This window comes from Phaethon aethereus, assembly GCF_964289735.1.
Source record: "Phaethon aethereus genome assembly, chromosome: 1".
NCBI lineage: Eukaryota > Metazoa > Chordata > Aves > Phaethontiformes > Phaethontidae > Phaethon > Phaethon aethereus.
The window spans coordinates 82,642,106-82,657,377 of NC_138575.1; the positions used below are offsets into that span (position 1 = coordinate 82,642,106).

Below are 15,272 nucleotides of genomic sequence, written 5' to 3' on the forward strand. Positions count from 1 at the left end.
TGCCTCAGTGTTCATGCTTATTGGAAATATTTCCAGGAGGGGGTGGCAAATATGTCAGATTTAAAGATTTTAGTGAAATGTTACCTCTGATCCTTTGATTTGAGTAAAATATTTGAGACGCATTCTGTGGCTGTAACACTGGATCCAATAGCATTGCTCTGAAAGCTGGTTTACCCCTTGCATTTCATTGAAGCTTTCAGCTCTGCTGTGACCCCTTCTCTTCCCTTACTTCCCTTTTCATTATTTGGTGTTCGGATAATGCTCAGGTTCAATATATTCTTGCCAGTGAAATGCATTTTTTTTCTTTCCCCTGCCCTTTTTAGACATGCCCTGCAACTGAATGCAATGGGCACGCAGCGGCTCCTAGAGCTGGCCCGGCAGATGCAGAACCTCGAGGCCTTCATCCACATCTCCACCGCCTATGCAAACTGTGTCCGGAAATGCATAGACGAAGTCATCTACCCACCCCCAGCTGAACCCAAGAAGCTCTTTGATTTAGTAGAGTAAGTAGGAACTGCATTGCCTCTTCTGACGTTGGTTTTGCTTCATTCTGCAGAAGAACTCTGAGTTGTTCATATAACCTATAATGCGGGATTTCTGTTCACAGTTGCTGTTATTGTTATATAGCCTTGTCTACACACACCCATGCCAGCCAGAAATGCTGGCTATGAGTGAGACCAAGGGAAGAGAGAGCTTTCGTTCTAGGTGGTTTTGAGGGGTACTGTCCACCAAGTGTCACCCAGTAACTCTGTCCTTTCTGGATTTTATCTTGAAACAAGCTTTACTGAGGTTTTTTTATAAATAGAAGAAATAGAGACTGTTTTGGAGCCTTTTTATATGTAGAGCTGATGAAGTCATGCTTTATAAACATTTGGTTGAGCTTAACAATACTTTTCCAAATACCCAAGTATTAGAAAATAGCATAAACCACACTTAGTAACCCTGTGATATCAGCTAGCTCTAAATTTTTCACACACCATTTAAAAAAAAAATTGTGATTTCATGAGAGTCCAGCATTGAATAAGTTAGGCAGAAGTGCATTTGCGATCAGGAATGGAGTTGTGATGCTTCTTTCTTTAAGACCCAGCTCTGTTGCTACCTTAGTAAGAACTGAAATTTTTCATATACCTTATGTTAATTTATTTATCTCTTCAGCCTCTCAACGTTGTTTCTATTTATTTCAACAATCCTGTGGTATTAAACCGGAGCTATATGGGGATGAGTCAGAAACAGGCTGTTTTAGAAAGAGTTCAGTGTGAAAATCCAGGACTTTGAGGGAACAACAAAAAGGCTTGTTTAATTGAATTTACCAAAATGAAGAATAATTAGAAAGAATAACACAATCTGCTGATAAAGGCCCCAGGACACTCTCCCCTTAGACAGATTTTCCCATAGCTGTAACTTTGTTTTCATTTATTTTTTAGTGGTATTCCACTTGTGCAATATAAGCAACTGACCTGTGAACTAGTAACCCAAAAAGCTGGTATAAAATCTTTCTTCTCCTTGATTTAGGGTGATAGGAGACGAGGTGAATTAATGTCCACTGGGAGAACCATTGGGGTTTTATTTCAAAAAATTGTTTGTCTAAAGAGGTAATTTCACTGTCTAAGGACTACTCCAGAAAATGTAGTACAAATCCATGTTTTCTATTTTAATTTCTCCAGTAGCTCATATTCTTGGATATGTTTACTTCCAGTTAGTAGTAGTCATCTATCAGTTAGCATTTATTGAGCAAGTGGTGTGTGGTAAAAACACCAGAAATGCCCTAGCACACTAGAGCAACGGACTGCCTGGCCTAATATCTTGCCCTCAACAGTGGCAATGGGAGATGCTGTTTCAGGTAGCTACACCAGCCTGGATATGGAAACGGTTCCCCTTTTTGAACCTTCTGGTATTCCGCCTCTGCAACCCTGTGCGGCAGCAAGTTCCAGAAGTTTACTAACTGCTGCATAAAGATGAGTCTTCTGTTACCTGTTTCGAACTGTCACAGTAGTAGTTCCGTTGCATGTCCTGCAGTTACAGCATTGCACTATTTGCCCCGTTCACTGCCTCTGCAGTTCTGTAATTCTGTATTGCATTCACCCTGGACCATCTCTTCTATAGCCTTAAGAGTCCCAGCCTTTTTACTGTCTACTCATACGCAGGCAGGTGTGTCTCCTTGATGATTTCTAGTTGCCCTTCCTCTCCCTGTTTTATAACTCCACTCTTTCCCTGAGGTGCAGGGACCAGACAGAATTGCATGCAGTACTGAAGGTGCGGGCACTATTTAAATAGCTTCAAAATTACACCGTTGGTCTTGTTCACAGTACCTGATGGTGTCCATCATTCCACTGACTTTTTTGGCTGCTGCTACTCATTGACCTGTGGATTTTATAGAGCTGTCAGCTGTGGTTCCAAGGCCTCTTGCTGAGCTGCAACTGCCAGTTCTGAGTTCAGCAACCTTTTAAGACCAGGCTGGACTGCTTTTCCCTAAATGCATCACCTTACCTTTATTTTTGATGAAGCTAATCTGCCACCTTTTTGTCCAGTGACTCAGTTGTACAATGTCCTTTGGAGTTCATTGCTATCAGTATTACGTTTCACTGCCCCAAAAAGCTTACCATCACTTGCAACTTTGGAAACAATTAGTGTTAATGGTTCTTATAAAAGAGACTCCAAAAGGCTGAATGCTCATCAGAAACGTGCAGGAGTGCCTGGCTGCCTCAGAGGTTGCACAGTAGGAATTCATTTATCATAGTCTGCATGTGCAGCAGAGAGGATGATGTTCGAAAGAAAGGTCGAGTGACAGAGGATGGGCTTTCAGGTGTGTTCTTTGATGTGTTGATCTTGGTGGTATGTTTGGTCATTTTTTCTTTGCCACATGTCCCATACTCCAGAAGTTCACCACCTTCTGGGACTTTCAGTGAGACAGAAATCACAACGTGCCCTCAGCTAGGATGGCATATGTTTCTTTACAGTGTTCACAGGTAGCAGTACAATTGCTCACAGCAAAGACAACCGCTGCTTTCAAAGGCGTTGAAATCAGGTGGGCCTTCTTGAAACTCACTGTCTCCAGGGTCATTGGTTTAGAAAGTGTTCTGCAAATCAAAGGCAATATAGGAAGGAGATGCACAGGGCTGCAGACTGTGCGAAGGAGCAGGATGGGGAAAGTCTCTGGGATGACACAGGTAGAATGGGATAGAGAAAACTCTTGAGAGACTTGAAGGGCAGGGAATTACTTGGAGGGAGAGAGAAGACAAAGCAGGGTTGGAAGGAGATGGGAGAGATGCACCTTTTATTACTCATTATATAAGAGGAAGAAATAATATGTGGATATCTGGGTACAGAAAGTTTCAGAGAAAGGAGATTAACAGATACCAGAATGTTACCTTCAAAAAGGGATGGGGGAGGAAAAAAGCAGACAAGGAAATATAAACTGCCTTCAAAAAGGAGGAAGAAATACAGGTCATGTTTTGCATCAGCCAGCTGTGAAATCTTTCCTCCGCAAACAACCCCTGTCTGAAAGCGCTCTTCTGCAAGTGTATTAAGAGGCATGATCACACAACTGGATGCAATAACAGATCCATTTAATGATGCTTTTGGCCATGCACTTGTGATACGCTTATGACTTTATTCAGTTGAAATCCCAAGTAGGACTCCCAGCTGTTTTTTTTTCTGTTCTTATCCTCCTATTATATCCCTGCTTTCCAGTATTTCAATATTTAACCTGCAAGTAAAACCTTAGGCTTAATCTATGTAAACCAAAAGTCACACTTCTAAGTGCTGCCAGGCCCATAGAGGAAACATATAATCTGCCACATCAAGCAAGGTTTGCCTTAATCTAAAGCTGAGGGAAATCAGCTTTGAAGGGTGTGCTGAGGTAAGGAACATGGTGCACAGTGGAGTGTGGGCTGAGGCAGAACTGTTTTTGTTACTGCAGGAAATGTAGATCCATCATCACCTGCAAGATCACTTACAAGAAAGTGAGTGTCTTATTAATGCAAAGTGATTAACACAGAAGGTTAAGTTTTCCTATAGCAGAGTAATTTGGTGCATGCATGTGGTGAAAGAAGAGGTTACTAATTGTTTAATTTGCATCTCTTGTTCCTGTGGGGCGATTGCAGCAGTGAGCAGAAGCAGTAGCTTTGTGATTTAGCGTTTCAGAATCTTCAAAGTAGGTCACGGAGGAGTAGGAACAATTCACCTCGCTGAACTGTCAGCTCAGCGCTCCTGTGATGGTAATGCTGATAGATCAGATCACCTGGTAGGGTGGTACCCTTGAGACAGGCAGGAGCATGGTCCTCTTGATGACCACTTAAAGTAATGCAGATGCCTGTCTGGAAGGATGAGGACAAGGGGAAATTGCTTCTCCTTGTACTTCCACACCTGTCTTTGTGAGAATGCTAACCTGTAAGTGCCTACAATTTAAAGAAAAGAAAATAAAAAGCGGGGAGGGGGCGGGGGGGGGGAAGAGACTTGTGTGCAGCTTAATTTGAGTTCCAAATAAACCTAGTCTTCCTCCAGGCTCTGCAGAAATAGAGATCTCCTTTTGGTAGGTAGGCTGGTAATTAATTACTCGACAGATTCGAACAATGGCAATTTAGCCGAGACCCTGAGGAGGCTGGGTTCAATGGCTGCCTAAAAAACTTGGTAAATTGAGTCAATATTGTGTGCTACTGAGAGCCTCTGCGTAGTTCAACTTTGTATTTTGTGCTTAAACAATTCTTCTGCCTTGTTTCTGAAGCATGGGACTAGGCTTGCAAAGGAAAATATTTGTGCCTGCATAAGGCTTTTTAAAATAAAAAATTAATTTCTATATACCAGAAAAATGCCAGATTCTTTTTAACTCATTCCAAAACTGAGAGATTCACTGAGTTAAACCCTCCCCTGGAAACTGTTTGGCAGTTTCAGTGAATCAACGTTTTCTCATACAACAGCTTTCCTGTAGTATTTCCATCTGTGTCTAATGACAGCCATCTGAAAACCAGTGTGCCACCTGAGCCATCAGGTATTTGCATGTTTATGTTGATAGGATCAAGTAATTCTCCAGGTGTGGCAGTCTCCACCTTATTCCTCTCCCCTTGACCTCTACCTGTTTCTGAGATTCAAGCTAAGGAGGGGTGAAGTGAGGATTTGCAGGAAACAGTATCCTTGCAGTGTCCCTGGGAAGCGCACACCCGTGCAGTCTGAACTGTAAGTCCATTGACTTAATTACAAATTGGATTATAGGAGTTAATCTTTGACTCTGTGGTGTAACACCAGACTGCTGAAAGCCTGTTGGGGATTGGCAGCAGTGTGCAAGGGCTCTGGAAGTACAGCCAGTTCCTGTCTTTTAGACCCAAATGCTGGCAGGACCAGTGGAGCCTTGATGGTGTGCCAGGGAAGAGCCTTGGAGCCTTAGGCCCTTGCTGCAGCACCATAGTGGTAAGGGCCGTTCTTTTAAGGGTATATACATAACTACTTCTGATGGATTAGATACTTGAATACCTTAAAAAAAAAAAAAACAAAAAAAAAAACCCAAAAAACCCCCACTAAAACAAAAAACACCTTGTTTTTGGGGGGGAGTTTTGGGGGTTTTTTAAGCAGCCAACACTGATAGTTTTTTAATTTCCTATGTGAACAAGCCAGTGGAAAACCAGTAGGAAGGAACATCTAAGATTGTAAATAGTGTTACTGGAGTAATATCTCTGTAGGATGTTGTTCTAGCTTTTGGGACCTCTAATGCTACTCAACGCAGTAACTCAAGGTTACCAAGAACCTCCTGAAGCATACCTGTGAGTATATAGGGACTGTGTTGGCTAAGGATGAGTGCTACCTAGTGAGAGTACTAGGTTGGAAAGCTCCATCAATCTGTAAGCCATGGCTATATCTACTTTACAGACTGCAGTGAAGCATAAAGCACACAAGAGGTTGCTTTAGAATGAGATTGTATAGATACCTGAAGTTGAGCTGGACATCACAGCATGAAGCTCACCAGGGTTATTTTGCATTTTGAAAACAAAAGTAACCTTTCTCTCGCAGAGCTGTTCAAAATCCAAACTAGTTGCTCCTTGCTTTGTCTTAAATGGCTTTGACTTGCTTATCCTTTGTTGCAGGTGAAGATTCCTGTCTCATTGGTCTTTTTTGCCTCAATCTCTTCTCTCTCTGCATGGCAGCTAATGATGTTCTCCTTGTTTCCTGTAGGTGGTTGGATGAATCTATCATTCAAGACATCACACCCAAGCTGCTTGGGGACTGGCCTAACACTTACACCTATACCAAAGCCTTGTCAGAATACCTGATTCAGCAAGAGAAAGGAAACTTGAACATTGCTATCATCAGGCCATCCATCGTGGGAGCTAGCTGGCATGAGCCTTTCCCAGTAAGCATGAATACATAGCAATTCCCTACCGAGAGCCCTTATTACAGATGTAGCGGCAGTACTGTCAGGAGTCTCTCCCTACTTGTAGCAGTGTCCGCTTGAGAAACAGGTACTCCAGTTCATAGGAAAACATGTAGAAGAGGTGGAGGACCTGTGCTGGAGTAGATCAGCAAACCTTCTTCAGCATCTTCAGGACAGACTCTTGTCTCCAAGTGAAGAGAACACATTTAAGCAATAATAACAGGAGCTGGGATAATAATGGTGCAAAATGCTGGACTTGCAGCTGCCAGTCTTACAGGCATAGGATTGTCTTCATTCATACAGGAGTTTCTGTGCTAGCTGGGGAAACATGAGATCTTGGGGTTGATCACAGTCCTGATACATTCTGGATCGAGTCTTTCCATGGTCTAGTGAGCCTATTCGTGAGGTCCTGTTGAGCACCCTAGACCTCACATGGTCCTTGAAAGCATTTGATAATGTCATATGCAGTTGCCTAGTATCTCTGTCTTATGTTGGTAGTTGTTGAATTCACTGGATTCACACTTGTATGGGCCTGTTGCAGATACAAATGTCGGCCACGCAGTAATTAAATGCAGCTGTACTTTTGGACTGAAATTATTCACGAAGCTAAATATGCTAGTAGGAATAACATACCCTAAAGATTGCAGCCAAATTGGAAAGGAAACGTAAAGTCACATTTGGCTTTCATGCAGCTTGAAGTGTGCCAAAGATGGCTGAGAGATAGCCGAGGCTCTGGGCCAAGCTCCCCACCTTGGAAAGACAGAGCGAACTCTGTTAGGTGTCATAACCCGTTTCGGGTCAGAAAGCTCATCACTGCTCTTAACTCCAGCTCCCACAAGTGGCAGTTTCCCTGACTTGAAGTAGAATGGGATTCAGAAGTGGAGTGGTATTTTTTAATTCCTTGCCTTAGAAATTAGCTGGAGTAATAAAATCAGCCTCAGTGATAATTGCATGTTATGTCGGTGGGTATATAACGCACTGACTGTTTTCAGCAGGTGTGACAGCATCAAGAAACTGTGGTGTTTAAAGCCAAAGTTTATTGTGGTAGCCAAGTTATTATAGGAAAGAAGGGGTTTCTAAAAAAAAAAAAAAAAAATCATATTCTGTTGTTGATGGGTAAATTGGTAAATTGCAGATGGAACAAGGTATCATACAATGCATCCCCTATTTAAAATCAATTAGGTACGTGGTACTGGCTAGCTTCCTGGCAGCTGTCCCAGATAGGCTGGTGAGCCTCGTCTCGTTGCTTCTTTGTCTACACCACATCATTATAGACCTCCCGCCATTTCAAAGCCTGCATAAGCAACGTGTCACTGAAAGAAATAGTAATCATTCTTCTTTTTTGCAGGGTTGGATTGACAGCTTCAATGGGACAAGTGGAATATTTGTTGCGGTATGTCTAGTTACTATTTAAGCTCCCCTTAAAGTGGAGATAGAGTTATTTTAAAAACAACTCTAAAGTTACTCTATGGCCCCACTTATAAATTGTGTGCAAAATGATCATAGCCGTTTTTTGAACCTGGTAGAAAGATGTCACACACTTGCCATACATCTGTATACCTGTGGCACACAGAAGACTGTCTATTTATGCTGCATTCAAAAAAAGGACATTGAAAGAGTATTCACGTTGCTGATTCACTAAACGTGCATTGCAGATTTTAGTTTTGGACAAATATGGACTTTTTTTTTTAAAAGGGCAAAAGATGCACCCTTGAAACTAGAGTAATTCACAGATGTCAAAGCTTGAATCTTACAACACAACTTAATTTTCCAGGCCAGATTACCACGAATACAAGGCATCATTACTTAAAATCTTATTTATCTTCATAGTTTGGCAGAACCATGGTTTAATTCATGTTCTGGATAGCAACTGGCTACAGTTTGTGACCACTCCTCAATAAGAAAGAGTCTGTGTCTCACTTGTCATTGCTTTATACATGATTTCTCTATGTGCAGAGTACACCTAAATGGTGTGTGTAACTATCAATTCAGAATCTGCCAGTTACATGGATAATTCACTATATTCTTGCTTAACACTGGTGTAAATAACTATGTGCAAATGGCAAGGAACAAACTCATAAGTAATGAATAACTTGATGATAAAATATTTTGTGTAATATGAAAACAATCATGATAGTTTAACATATGAATACTGTAAAGTTGTGTACCTTTTCTCCTGGCTTACATTTTTTTTCTGAACTAAAATCTCTGCCTTAGGCCTATTTGTCAATGCATAATGCTGTATAGCTATGGGCAGATATTTTTGTTTATATATGATCTGTCCAACTTGATTACTTTGTAAAAACTATATTGTAATCGGCCTGATGCAGTGTATAAAAGGATTAGTAATCTACAATCATAGGAGAGCAGAATAAATTCCAAATATCATCTTGTTAAAAAAGCTCATTTATACCTGAAGTAGAGCATAAATAGAAACAGTTACTTCTGGAATCCTCAGAACCAGTGAAATTAGTAGGTGTATCCCAGCTAATGCTTTTATCTGAAACCCCAGTTACACATTTCTGAGACATTCAAAAGCCCCCAAATGCATCATTTGTGTTCACAAAGTGTTACTAGCTCCTGTTCATCTCACAGGTTCGTTAAAATAATTATCTATCAGCCTTTTAGTCCTTGCTGACTGCTCATAAAGCTTGTATTGCCTCTCTCTCCCTTCTCCCAGTATCTTGTTCCATTTTCTGTGTTCTTTCATGACATCTTGTCATCATCACAATAAAGAACGGTTTTGCAGTTCCTTAACTTTGCAGATCCACTCCTTATATTTTGGTGTGACAGATTCTAACTTTTGTAATGAATCTGTGAGTTTCGGGGGTTTTTGTGATTACTTTTGAGCATTACAGATGTCTGTCACAAAAATTTGTCCAGAATTGGTTTGCAAGAAAGATGCTATACAAAAAAGGTCCATTGCATTGCTCTTCATTCCCCACAAATGAGTTACCTAAGTAACAAATTATGGCAGCTAGCTGTCATATGTGCATCATATGCCAGTACGTTGTGAAACACAGGCCAAAATCATGTGCTTTTAGCCATATAAAAACATGCCCATCAAATCTTTTGCCATAAAGAGATTATATTTGTCTTGTACCATCTCCATTTGCTACAGAACTTAGTTGGACTGGTACCAGTTATCTGGAAGTGAAAGGTATTTATCATTAGGGAGAGCAAGAGACTTCTGGTCTTCTGAGGGGGGGAAAAAAATACATAGTTTGAATTTTAATATGCTTGGATATTGTGAATGGGCAATTCTTGTTTGGTAGCTTGAAAATTAACCCTTGAACATCTGAGTTATGCATTAGTTTAGTTACCTGGAAGTTGTGTGATGACAACCAGCTCCCTCAGCGAACTGTATTTCAAAGTGTATTTATTAGTCAAGTAGCTTTATTTGCCTTAATTAAGGATGTAAAAAGCAAAAGGGAAGTGTTTTGGTGTTTGTGGTTGGTTTTTTTTTGTTTGTTTGTTTTTTAAGTCCCCCCCTCCATACTTAAATATTCACTTTCAACTTCTAATGCAAGCTCATGCTATATGGAGAACAACACACAGATTCAGATTTGGCTCAGATGATCTTTGGGATTCCCCTCCACCTCACTCATCACCATAATATTCGAGTCTGATCATTTCATTCCACAAATAGATGCAGTTATTTTAAATATTCATGAAATACGGGAGTTCAAGTGGTTCTTGACAGTCTTATGTTTCTTTCACCTACAGTTGCCCCAGCTGCTATGGGCAGCAGCTTTGTTTGTTGATTGAAAAACAAAATGAAATTACATTTCCGCTGGACTGTAATTGAGGCATTCTGTCTCACTGTTCCGTATTACACGTAAAGCCCTTCCTCCCTGCAAGGCAGTGAAGCTGTAGGGCAGAACCATGGTTTAATTCATGTTCTGGATAGCAACTGGCCCCAAAGAGCTTCAGCTGGGAGGCTGTCCAGAAATGTCAGACTGAAAAATCGTTTCAGAGGCTTCAGCTAAAGTAGCTTCTGTTTCACTAAAGACATAAAAGTCAGCAATTACAAATAGAAATCAAGCCATACCTGATAAAGTAGTACCAAACCATTTCCAGTGTAAAAAGTAACTTAAAACACTTAAACCTGAAGTCTTTATTAAATACACAATACATTAAATGTCTAATTCACCATCACTGGAAGTGTTCAAAAAACGTGTAGATGTGGCACTTTGGGACATGGTTTAGTGGGCATGGTGCTGTTGGGTTGATGGTTGGACTTGATGATCTTAAAGGTCTTTTCCAACCTTAATGATTCTGTGATCATCACATGCAGCTCTGAATACAGGTGTGTTTGCAGCACATTCATCCAACTTCCTAGTTTTGAAGACCTCAAAAATGTCTTTAGTGTACCTGTGAAAACATGATAGTTGATCACACCGTGGTCTCTAGTGGGCCTGTGTTCACAGCAGTGGAAAATTTGTAGCTGAGCTTGATTTGCTGCATTGGTTCTTTTTGCTTGTTTTCCCTTGAAAAAACAGTAGTTAGGAGCAAGAAAAAAAAAATCATAGTGATGTTGCAAGTTAAGGTTCTATTGTCTAAGCATAACTGCGGTTCAGCTTAGGACAGCGCAGGTAAACTGCATGCCATGGGTTTGAGGAGGATGGAGTCATGTGGGGAAGCTTACACAGTTGCCTGTGTCTGAGTCTGTCTATGATCGCTCCTCCAGCTGCACCAAGGGTGAGATAAGACTGCTCAGGAGCATGTATGAAAATTACATCAGTCACAAGTGGTATTCCCTCACTTGCAAGCAGTGAAACTGTATTGTGTCTGGCTGAGATGGGGTTAATTTTCCTCATAGCAGCCCTCATAGTGCCCCACGGTAACACTGGTAACAAGTGAAGCTGATTTCCCCAAGTTGAGTCCGTTTTGCCCATGACGGTAACTGCTGACTGATCTCTCCCTGCCCTTTACCTCAATCCATAGGCTTCTCGTGATATTTTTCTCTCCCCTGTCCAGCTGAGGAGGGGGAGTAATGGAGCTGCTTTGGTGGGCACCTGTTATCCAGAAATGTAGTGGGTGGATTATAGATTGATTATATAAAACCATCTGATTATAGAAGGGGAAAAGAGTGGGGGAGAGACAGAACAAAAAACCCCAGATAAACACTTCCCAAACAGGGGATGTGGTGTCCTTTAAAATCCACCAATGACCAGCAGACGATGGCATGTTCTTTGCAAGTTAATATCAAGTCTTAAATGCTTTTTTCGTCACACCTTTCTTCTCCCCAGACTTCGGGCAAGGGTTTTTGCACAACTAGGCACTTCATGTCTAGTTGCTGTAGTAAAATTTCATCTTTCACAGATGAAGAGCTATCCCATCATGAAATGGGAGTCTCAGGTTGGAAGAAAAGAAAAAAAAATATACTATAACATTTTCTTTGCCCTAACTTTTAAATATTCATGGATCTATAGAGCATATTCCCTTGCCCCTCCACTCAGTCCTTCCCTCTGGTTTTACAGGAATCAAATTGTAAGAGCTTTTTTACTTCCTTGCTTCACAAGTGCTTTTATCCTCCCAGCTTTTTCACTGGGTCCTCAGCTTCTACATCAAATTCTATTTATTTCCCGCATTTTATTTCCCACATATTACGTAACTTGATTGCAACCATCACTCTGCCATCGGGGGTTTCTGTTTTTTTTTTTATTTGCTCTGTTAAACCTTCATACCTGACACACTAGGTGAAGTTCCTTCACCCCGTTTCACCTCCATGTTTCTATATTGCTGAATTGTCCTCTCTGATTCAGTCTGCCATGTTGGCACCTGTTGCCATGTCTCTCCTGTGGAACCTCCAAAGGTCATCAAGGAAACCCCTTGATAAACATTCAGGTTAAATATATACATTTTGGGGATCCTGGCAAATGCACTTTCAACCAGAGCAAAATGAAAATCTTCTGTTCTTGGCTGCTTCTTCCCTTTGGTTGTCAGTACTTCGTATTTTCACTTGTTCATTTCCTGAGTTTTGTTGGGTGGTGAGCTCTTCAAGTCAGGGGCCATGTCTTGACAGTATCTTTGTGCCTAACAGACACAGCTTTGGGAAAAAGGAAGGTGTGAATACATCCAAAGGAGAGGGAGTAAACTTTTCAAAAAGCCTATTGGTGTCATTTCCAAAGTGACTACTCTCTTTGAGGGACGCTCAGACCTCTGTCTGCCTGTGTCATTTAAGAAAATGTAACTTCAGGTATCAATGGGAATTTTACTTTTGTAAATTCAAATGTATTTCTTTCCTAAGGTATTTATTTCATATTGAGTTAACTAAGAGTCAAGTCACAGCTCTTCTTGTTATGCACAGCACAGATGTCATCATGTTTTAGACTTCCTCTGAAGATGGAGAACAGTGGGATCCATGTGAGTTCCGTGCTTGTTTTCACAGAAACCAAATAACCTTCTGCCGCATGTGCCAGGCTTGAAAAGTGCTAACATGAGGGTCTGTCCTCAGTCCAAGCGGATGAAATCTTACCGTAGCGTTACATCAGTGACTGTTTTCCTTTGTCCCACAGGCGGGCAAAGGGATTCTGCGGACCGTCATCGCCAACAACGAAGCGGTGGCAGATATGATTCCAGTAGACGTTGCCATCAACCTCACCCTTGCAGCCGGGTGGTACACTGCTGTGCACAGGTGGGGAGGCACTCCCGTTTCTGCCGGACTAGGGCATTTACTGCCTGCACCAGGGCTTTAAAGGGAACTGGAAGCTAATTGAAAACTTGTGCAAGCGCCTTGTTGATTAATTTTCTGGTTGATGTTTTCTTCTGGTTGGCAAGGACTAAGAGTGTAGCAGAAGCAATAGAGACAGGCTTTAGAGTTAGGAAGGTGAGACCTGTTTCTTAGTACAATGTAAGCTCAGCTGACGAGTCTCTCTGTCGGAAGTCGCTTTTCTGAAGGCCAAGAGCTTTACTGTGGCTTCTCAGCAGCCATTTTTGGGCCTCCTTTCTCAGGCAGCTACACTGAATCGCTTTTCAAGTGGCTTCTAGAATTTTGTTGGTGAAAATGCTCTGCGTGTTTTCCTTGGAAAAACAATATAAATATATTATGGGCTCATATGATAGGTGAGATTGTCTAAAAAAAACCCCCATTCTTTGCATTGTTGAGAAGGGTACATGTCAGTGACATTAAGGATTTTAGATTTTTTCCTGTGAACCTCTGGCTCTGACCTTTAATCATTAGGTAGGAAGAGCTACAGAGTAAACCACATGAATTATTCTGGAGGTTTATGCAGCTGAGAAATCAATACCAAGCAAATAAAAGGCCAAAATATTTCACTTCGAAGGACAGTAAGCCCTCTAAACTGAGGGTGGAGAAAAGCTGCATACATTAATCTAAATACAGGGATCCTAAAAGGATCTTAAAAGGCAGGTTATCAGCTTTTCAGATTTATTTTTCTCATAGTTTCATCCCTCTCCATCGGCAACAGGCAAAGCAGCATGGTCTGGGAAAAATGCATACAGCTTCTCTTTATGCACACACCCGCTCCTGAGAGCTTCCAGATGAAGACGGCTAGAGCCTGTCCATATAAGCTGGAAAAGGAGACAAACACATGCTGATAAGCACTATCTATCTCAGCACACAGGTAGACTTCCTGGCTCTGGCCATGGTAGGGAAGTGCCATTTTTTAAACTTTTCGTTGGCAAAAGATACATGCTTTTAGTCTGGTTCCTACACACATAAGTTATTAGGCTGAAGGGGCAATTGCAGAATTTGATTTAAAGCTTTGTCTAGTTGGGCACAAGCCCAAGGTTAACAATCTGTATTCAAAAATCAAAAGCCTGAGCCGCCTGTAAATTTAATTTCTCTGAGAAAGTTTTGGGCTTAGGTGCTGTCTTGAAGAATAGCATGTATGGTTTAAAATTTTTTCTAAATCGTATAATTAGAAAGTCAGTATCCTTCAGGGCAGGAGACATTGCTGACGGGAATTAGATTCTAAAACTTAGCAGAGAATTGCAATTTTCACGACACAGTGTAGAAGCTCTACAAAGCTCTACACACTACTCAGCTAGAGGGCAGAGAATGGGAAAAAATCAACAGGGAGAGACTCTTCATGGGAAGCTGAGAAAATGGATAAATCCTCTTCATTGGTGTTTAATGGGCCTGTCCCACTTCAGTGCACTTTCCATCAGGTTATGTGTGTGGCTTAGCACTAGGTGAGTTTTCTATATGGGCACATAGTACAGATTTAGTCCTTAGTGAGTTGCCATATTGATTTCTGTAATGCAGAGTTTCCCACATTAAGCACTACTGTGCATTTTTATGTTTAACACACCATCAGACTTCTACTCAGTAATTCAAAGTTACAGGAGATCATGGATTCAGAGCTTGACACATGTCTATTAGTCCTAACCATCCCTAAAAGTCTGCTAAGGATTAATAATAATGATAATAGAGAGTCAAATGCCATGACTTCAAAGCATTATTAAAAAAAGCACCATTAAAACTGAGCACTGTCCAACTGCAGTTTTCAAGTATTACTGTGTGAGATTTCCTATCCCAGGTTTAGGGGTTCTGTCTCCTGGTATCTTCAGTCACAGGGGTTTTGAAAAGAAGGGTTCCTCATAGGCAGCTTCCTCCAGTGGAGAAAGGCTCTGAGCACCACAGGCATCCTGGGAGCGCTGAGATGCTGTGTCCTCCAGCCAAGCTCCTATCCCCTGTTCAAGGCCAGTTCTCAACTCTTTTAGCATTTTGGCAGATGGTTCCAGCTGCTAATGCAGAGTAAGAAAAATGTGGTATTGATGGCATCATTTGCACCCTTGGCAAGGCAGACTTAGATCAAAAAAAGCTGTTTGACTAATTCTTGTCCTGTATCAAAGGAAGAAGTAAACCCAGTATGATCTATGTTTAGTCCCACTCCCAGATAACAACCCAACTTTATTTGGTATTAAAATGATAATTTTGTTG

The 15,272-nt window shown here is 41.3% G+C and overlaps 1 protein-coding gene across 1 annotated transcript in view; it reads left to right on the top strand.

Annotated features, from left to right (window-relative positions):
• The window catches only part of FAR2 (fatty acyl-CoA reductase 2), a gene marked incomplete at both ends in the record, with an annotated part of 81,572 nt that overhangs the window by 50,258 nt on the left and 16,042 nt on the right, over nucleotides 1-15,272 (top strand). Inside the window, 4 exons of the mRNA XM_082009394.1 lie at nucleotides 324-503; nucleotides 6,163-6,340; nucleotides 7,710-7,754; nucleotides 12,883-13,001. Coding sequence (XP_081865520.1) covers nucleotides 324-503; nucleotides 6,163-6,340; nucleotides 7,710-7,754; nucleotides 12,883-13,001 — 522 coding nt within the window. The remainder of the gene's footprint in view (nucleotides 1-323; nucleotides 504-6,162; nucleotides 6,341-7,709; nucleotides 7,755-12,882; nucleotides 13,002-15,272) is intronic.